Genomic DNA, 7,585 nt, shown 5'->3' with positions numbered 1-7,585 from the left:
CGCGTCTGAAGAGCGATGCCCCGGGAGATCATCACCCTGCAGCTGGGCCAGTGCGGCAACCAGAGTGAGCGAGCGCGCGCCGGGCCCCTCCAGTCTCGGGTCTGCCTCTCTGGGTCCCACTCAAGTGCTTGGCATCCTTTTGTTGTCCTTTCTCTCCCATGACCCCCCCACCCCCAACCCGCCTACTGCGCATGATGAACCAGCCCCAGCCCCAGAGCTACGCTTCCAGCCCTGGGCTGTGAAGGCTCCCAGACCAGGGGTTTTGGATCCAGCCTCTGAGTGTGACAGCCTGTGTGCCCAACCCTGGGCTTCTGAGGCCTATGACGCTAGCAGACCCAGCATCTCTCCTCATTCCCCAGTTGGGTTCGAGTTCTGGAAACAACTGTGCGCAGAGCATGGGATCAGCCCCGAGGGCATCGTGGAGGAATTCGCCACCGAGGGCACTGACCGCAAGGACGTCTTTTTCTATCAGGTGCTCCAGCGAGTTGGCCAGGGGGCTTGAAGGGACGGGTAACAGCCTGGTCTTGGGCAATCCCGCTGGGTAGAGGGGCCAGGGCGGCTGGCTTAAGGGGGGAGAGCAGGCAGGAGCCAGAGTTGGGAGGACGGAGGACTGGGCAGGCCTTTGCTGAGTGGGCCCCCTCCCGGACTCCCTTTGACAGGCAGACGATGAGCACTACATCCCCAGGGCTGTGCTGCTGGACCTGGAGCCCCGGGTGATCCACTCCATCCTCAACTCCCCCTACGCCAAGCTCTACAACCCAGAGAACATCTACCTGTCAGAGCACGGAGGAGGAGCTGGCAACAACTGGGCCAGTGGATTCTCCCAGGTATTCAGATGGCCACCCCAGAAACCCTTGATGTTCCCTCCCTTAGGCAAGGCGGGCTCAAGCAGCCTGGGGATATAATTAGACTAAATTAACAATAAAAAGGAGACAAAGGGATACCCTGACAAGAGGGATAGCCTGGGAGAGGTTTATGCAAACTGTGCAATTATTTGCAAAGTAGCTTTTCTGAGTTGAGGGCCACAGCTGAGGCTGTGCTTGAGGGTGGCAGCAGTGTCCCTGAGTAGCATTTTTTGGTGCTGAAAAGAGATGCTCTCCAGAATCCTCATCCTGACCCTCCCTCCCATGTCTCTATGCAGGGTGAGAAAATCCATGAAGATATTTTTGACATCATAGATCGAGAAGCAGATGGAAGTGACAGCCTAGAGGTGAGGTTTTGCCCCACTGAAGAAAAAAACAAAAAGCCTGAAAAGTGCTGGGGAAATGTCAGGCAGTAGCCTGAACAGGCGGTGTGATGGGGGCAATTAGAGTCAAAACTCATTTACTGAGCATCTGATGTGAGATATTGAGGTAAATAAAGTCCTTGTCCTCAAGGAGATGCTAATCTGGATGCACCAGTTTCTTAGGAAGGAGTCATCTTTCCCCAGGAGCCTCAGCCTGAATGTACACAGAGGAAGGCTTGAGACATGAGTGTGTTGGGCCTGGGGAGTGAGACAAGCCTGAAGTCTCTTCCCAGATCCCTGGAGACTGCCTTTCTATCCTTCTTATGCAGGGCTTTGTGCTGTGTCACTCCATCGCTGGGGGCACGGGTTCTGGCCTGGGCTCCTACCTCCTGGAGCGACTGAATGACAGGTAAAGCCTGTGTTTCGGAAGAGGGCATTAGCTCTGGTTCCCTGGGTAATGTCTTTTTTTTTTAATCACTTTTTTCCTCTTGCACTGGAAGACCTGCAACTAGCCTTTGAGTCCTAGGTAGGAACAGAGCCTGGCCACCCAGGGAACACCTTGGAAACAGTAACTCCTGGGAGGGGTGTTTACCTAGGGAGAGGGGGGCAACTCTAGAGTGTGATGCTTTGGGCTTATCCTTTTTTTTTTTTTTCTTTCCTTAATCCTCACTCGAGGATATGCTTATTGATTTTATTTTTTTATATGTTTTTATTGATTTCAGAGAGAGGAAGAGATGGAAACATCAATGATGAGAATCATTGATTGGCTGCCTCCTGTAGGCTCCCTACTGGGGATAGAACCCAAAACCGGGGCATATGCCCTGACAGGGAATCAAACTGTGACCTTCTGGTTCATGAGTTGATGCTCAATCACTGAGCCACACTGGCTGGGCGAAGCTTATCCTTTTTGGCTTCTGTGCTCTGAAGACTCAGTTCTGCCCTCACCCTTTTGTATAAGAATTTGGAGACACTTGGAAAGGAATGGCCCGTTATCCCCAGAAAAGACAGAGATAGGCAGTGATGGTGCTACCTTCCCCTTTCCTTCTTCCTCACTCTCAGGTACCCCAAGAAGCTGGTGCAGACATACTCAGTGTTTCCCAACCAGGACGAGATGAGCGACGTGGTGGTCCAGCCCTACAACTCGTTGCTCACACTCAAGAGGCTGACCCAGAACGCAGACTGTGTGGTGAGCATAAGAGGAGGAAATGGGGGCTTGGGTTCACCTCCCAAACCAGGAGACACATACACCTGCCCTTCCTGAGCCCCAGCAGACAGAACAGATGACCAGCAAATCCATACCTCGGAGCCCAAATTATGAAATAAGGACCTGATCCCAAGTTGCTCACAATCCTTCCACGTGTCCCCCTTATTTAATGCCTGCTCATGCTTAAATTTTCAGCACAAAGGTCACTTTGTTAGCATAAACCTTCCTGACCACTCAGTCAAGGTCAAATGCCTTTGTGCATATTTCAGGCAGTAACTATACTTTTCTGTTGTTTTATATTTAATGTCAGTCTCCCTCCACTAGACTGTAGACTGGGTGAAGGGGAAGACCATGCCTGCTTACTCCCTTGGTATCTCCAGAGCCAGGCTCAGTGCATGGCACATGGGGGTGAACAAACATTTGTTGACTGCACTGGCTGGTAGAAAGGTGTCTCAGGATGCTCCAGACACAGTACATTCCTTTTAAAATAACACACTTACTTCCTCGTTTTGGACTTTAGAGAGGGGATAAGCTAATAACTTATTTCTCTGCCCCCTTTCTCCTCAAAAAGGTGCCGTGACCCTCTTCTGTCCCCTCAGGTGGTACTGGACAACACTGCCCTGAACCGGATCGCCACAGACCGCCTGCACATCCAGAACCCATCCTTCTCCCAGATCAACCAGCTGGTGAGCCATCACTCCTGGACTCTTGGACTGGAACCCCTTCCTACTGGAACACTTGTCTGGGGAAGGGAGCACCCCCCCCCAACCAGGCCAAGACCCATGATGTGGCATCCCTGTCCCCAGGTGTCCACCATCATGTCAGCCAGCACCACCACCCTGCGCTACCCTGGCTACATGAACAACGACCTCATCGGCCTCATCGCCTCACTCATTCCCACGCCCCGGCTCCACTTCCTCATGACTGGTTACACCCCCCTCACCACGGACCAGTCGGTAAGAACAGCCCTCGGTGTCTCAGGCCCCACTGGCCCTGGGCCCAGAAACCTCTAACCTAGCCTCTCTCTCCTCCCTGCTGCCCCAGGAGGCTCTGTGCTCAGGGACTGGCACAGACTGTAAGACTTCCTTGCTGACTTGCTCTCCTCTCTGCCTTGCCTTTGGCTCCCTGCAGGGTCTGGGCTGTATGGGAGCTGCTTATGCTCCTGCACAGGGCCATGAGCTTGCTGAGCTGAGGAGGATAAGATTCCTGATCCCACAGCAGAGGCTCAGAATAGGCCTGAATCTAAAGACACTCCCCAAGGAGGCCATACTGCCCCCAGTCTGGTGGGGGCCATGTGTTGCCTACTCTTCTCTGTCCGTGCATCTGTGGACTGTGCCCTGAGTGCTGGCCTGGTCCCTGGGGCCCACTGTCCCCTCAGGTGGCCAGTGTGAGGAAGACCACGGTCCTGGATGTGATGAGGCGGCTGCTGCAGCCCAAGAACGTGATGGTGTCCACCGGCCGGGACCGGCAGACCAACCACTGCTACATCGCCATCCTCAACATCATCCAGGGGGAGGTGGATCCCACTCAGGTAGGTGAGGCCCCTTCGTTCCACCCTGGACCCTGCAGGGGTAGAGGAGAGGCGACCACCACCACCCCTGTGCCCACCCCAGGTCCACAAGAGCCTGCAGAGGATCCGGGAACGGAAGCTGGCCAACTTCATCCCCTGGGGCCCAGCCAGCATCCAAGTGGCCCTGTCCAGGAAGTCTCCCTACCTGCCCTCTGCCCACCGGGTCAGTGGGCTCATGATGGCCAACCACACCAGCATCTCCTCGGTGAGGCTAGTCTCCTGGTCTTTGGCTGCTCTGTTCACTAGCCCCTTCGTCATTCTCCCCCCATCTATTCCAACCTCCCTATCCTGCACTGGCTCCCGTCATGGAGATTTCTCTCTTTCAGCTGTTTGAAAGTTCCTGCCAGCAGTACGACAAGCTGCGGAAGCGGGAGGCCTTCCTGGAGCAGTTCCGAAAGGAGGACATCTTCAAGGAGAACTTTGACGAGCTGGACACATCCAGGGAGATTGTGCAGCAGCTCATCGATGAGTACCATGCAGCCACGCGGCCAGACTACATCTCCTGGGGCACCCAGGAGCAGTGACTTCCTCACCACTCCCCCTGGATAGTAAGCACCTTCCCATCATGCTGGTCCCTCTGACCCACATTCCCTTCACCAGCAACCCTTTTAGGTTCCTCTCCAGCCCAGAAGCTAGCCCTACTCCCTCTCCCATGCCCTAACCTTGGATATGCTTGTTTACATCTAACAAAATAATAAAGCTTGGTTGTGAATATAATCAGGTTTTGGTCTGTGACTATATAGGGATGAGGACAGGCCCTTCATGTTCCCTCCCAGTGCCCAGGTAAGTGGGGTAGGGTGACTTTTACCTGCTCTACCTTCTTACCACTTAGTCCAGGTCTTAGTGTGTCTGTTTCCCTTAACATCCTTTGCGTAGAACTAGACTGTTTCACTGGAGTTAGTCCTACTCTCAAGACTATAGAGGACTCATTACTGAGGTCTGCTATCTCCTCCATTCCTAAGCTCCTACCCCAGGGTGGATGAATGTTGCCCCAGCCTCCTTTACTCAGGAATGAGGCTATAAGGACTACTGAAGGAGGGCCAGCGTTCTGAGTAGGACAGGAAATCTGGGACCCTAGTTTCCCAGTGCCCTAGGGCAGTGGTTGGCAAACTCATTAGTCAACAGAGCCAAATATCAACAGTACAACGATTGAAATTTCTTTTGAGAGCCAAATTTTTTAAACTTAAACTATATAAGTAGGTACATTGTTAGCAACTTAATTAGGGTATTCCTAAGGCTTAGGAAGAGCCACACTCAAGGGGCCAAAGAGCCGCATGTGGCTCGAGGCATGTGGCTCTCCAGCCGCAGTTTGCCGACCACGGCCCTAGGGTATCAGATCCTCAGGAAATCAACCCCATTCACTTGGATCTGATAAAGCAGCAACAGACCTCAGGAGTAGGGCTGAGCCCATCCTGACAAGCTCTTTATCTGTGCCAGAGAAGTTCCTGGGTCTAATCCTGCCCCAGGTTTCTCTCCATTCCAGGCCCAAAGCAATAGGCACACCAAAGATGGATCTAACCAGGCCTTTCAAGCTAGACACCAGCGTAAGAAACTGGGTAGTGCTAGTCCTGATGACTCACTGCCCTCTGGCCTCAGGGACACCGGGAGGCCACCTCTGTGGACTCACTGGAGAAGAGAGAGTACTTGCCAGCTTCCACAACTGCCCTCTTATCTACCTCACCCATCACCCAGTGGCAGCATACTGGCCAGGAAGAGGTTAAATCCAGACAGTACAAGAGGGTGGAGCCCTGTGGTATCCAGACTTCCCTCAGTGCTGGTAAAAGCCCAGAGTGTGGGCGTCCCCAGGGGTGGAGCTCTGAGCTATGGGGCTCCAACTTGTCCCACTGACAAACTCCCACAGGAAAGGTTTGTGTAAATAAGGATTTTTTTTTTTTTTTTTTGCTTCTCTTCTACAAATAAATTAAGAAACAAACTAGAAAATTGTCTGCACCCATTGCAGCCCTTGGGTGTGGGGTATGCCCTGTCCCTGCAGGGCTAAAAGGGTCCATCGTTCCCTCAAATCTCAGAGCAGTCCAGATCCAGGCTGGAGATGGAAGGGAGGTCGTGACCTCTTGGCAGGCTCATTTCGGCAGCTGCCCCAAACAGCCAGAGTGTCCCTGGGGCTCGTCCAGGCCGGGGTGCTGGCTGGGAGAGGAGCTGTCTGGCAGGTCTTGGCATGAAGAAGAAGGACTGCTGCAGGGCCTCTCAGGGGAGGGGTTAGCCAAGTAGGCATTCACCAGCTGCATGATCTCTTCCACCTAAGAAAGGGCAGAGGGCAGAATACAACAGTGGCGACTGGGTTCTCCTGTCTCACCCTCCACCCAGCCTCCTTACCAAGGCCTTACATGAGCTGCCCCACCAGCTTTCCTTCCTCATCATCACTCTCTCACTCACAATGTGCCAGTCACACTTCCTTCTTTGTGCTCCTCTAATAAGCTAAGTTAATTCTCAGCTCAGGGTCTTTGAACTTGCTATTCCCTCTAACTGGAATGCTGTTCCCGTAGAACAGCGGTTCTCAACCTATGGGTCTCGACCCCTTTGGGGGTCGAACGACCCTTTCACAGGGGTTGCCTAAGACCATCGGAAAACACATATATAATTACATATTGTTTTTGTGATTCATCACTATGCTTTAATTATGTCCAATTTGTAACAATGAAAATACATCCTGCATATCAGATACTTACATTACGGTTCATAACAGCAGCAAAATTACAGTTATGAAGTAGCAACGAAAATAATTTTATGGTTGGGGGTCACCACAACGTGAGGAACTGTAGTAAAGGGTCGCGGCATTAGGAAGGTTGAGAACCACTGCCGTAGAACTTCCTATGCCTAGTTTAGAGGCCACCTTCTCTGAGTATACTTTCCTGACCATCCTACATAATGCCATGGCCCCCTCCAGTCACGCGACCCTTTCCTTTGTAGCATCTGTTTCTCCATTAAATAGTCCACACCCCTCTTTCCCACTCACCTGGGGACTCTGCAGGAGGAGCTGGCTCTCTCCCACCCTCAAGGCCAGGGTATGGGGGCCCATTAGCTGGCAGGCGGCCACATGACCATAGCTGACGCTGTGGATAGGCTCTGTCTCACCGGGTCGGGAGAGGGACATGGCCTTGGCTCCCAGGCCCAGGCATAGCTTCTGTGGAGCACCCCCAACAGGCTCCTGGGGACAGACAGGCAGAGTCAGGGTGCAAAGAGAGGACCCTGCGGCAGTATTTTTGGAGGGAAGAGATGGCTGAGAGCAGGAAGTTTCCCGGTCCCCCTATGAACCATAGTGAATGTGTGGAGGAGGGGCTAAAGCTCCAAAGATGTGGGGGCCCAAGGGCCAGTGACTCCTGGGGTCTGAGATGGACAGCTGTGCTGGGTGTAGGGGGTGAAGTGGCCCACAGTGGGGGCCTCTGGCTCTGGGGCAAAGGTGTGGGGCTTGGGCCACCAGAGTCCCCTTCTCCCGTCTCCCCCTCACCGTGCTCAGCTCCAGAACTTCATACCGAGCAGCGCCGAACCCTGGACACTGCGCCGCCAGAGCCAGGTAGGCAGCCATGGCCTCAGCTCGGCCCATGCCCCGGAGCCGCTTCCAGCCGCC

At 53.6% G+C, this 7,585-nt stretch overlaps 2 protein-coding genes across 3 annotated transcripts in view; one reads left to right on the top strand and one right to left on the bottom strand.

Moving 5' to 3' along the window:
• LOC102261103 (tubulin gamma-1 chain) lies at window positions 1-4,716 on the top strand. The gene is made up of 11 exons (XM_005875714.2): window positions 1-64; window positions 360-472; window positions 660-827; window positions 1,142-1,210; window positions 1,555-1,634; window positions 2,285-2,411; window positions 3,029-3,115; window positions 3,236-3,385; window positions 3,808-3,960; window positions 4,043-4,204; window positions 4,326-4,716. The coding sequence occupies exons 1-11, from the start codon at window positions 16-18 to the stop codon at window positions 4,521-4,523; spliced, it is 1,356 nt and encodes a 451-aa protein (XP_005875776.1). The 5' UTR covers window positions 1-15; the 3' UTR covers window positions 4,524-4,716.
• Window positions 4,717-5,870: 1,154 nt separating this feature from the next.
• PLEKHH3 (pleckstrin homology domain containing, family H (with MyTH4 domain) member 3) overlaps window positions 5,871-7,585 on the bottom strand; it is an 8,694-nt gene continuing 6,979 nt past the window's right edge. For both annotated transcript variants that reach the window (XM_005875712.2, XM_005875713.2), the window contains exons 11-12: window positions 6,974-7,165; window positions 5,871-6,257 (exon numbers count right to left, since the gene is read on the bottom strand). In XM_005875712.2, coding sequence (XP_005875774.1) covers window positions 6,081-6,257; window positions 6,974-7,165 — 369 coding nt within the window. In that variant the 3' untranslated portion in view covers window positions 5,871-6,080. The remainder of the gene's footprint in view (window positions 6,258-6,973; window positions 7,166-7,585) is intronic.

Source organism: Myotis brandtii, unplaced genomic scaffold, assembly GCF_000412655.1.
Source record: "Myotis brandtii unplaced genomic scaffold, ASM41265v1 scaffold469, whole genome shotgun sequence".
In the NCBI taxonomy this organism is placed as follows: Eukaryota; Metazoa; Chordata; class Mammalia; order Chiroptera; family Vespertilionidae; genus Myotis; species Myotis brandtii.
The sequence above is the reverse complement of the archived record's forward strand: the minus strand, read 5'-3'. Positions and strand labels throughout refer to the sequence as shown.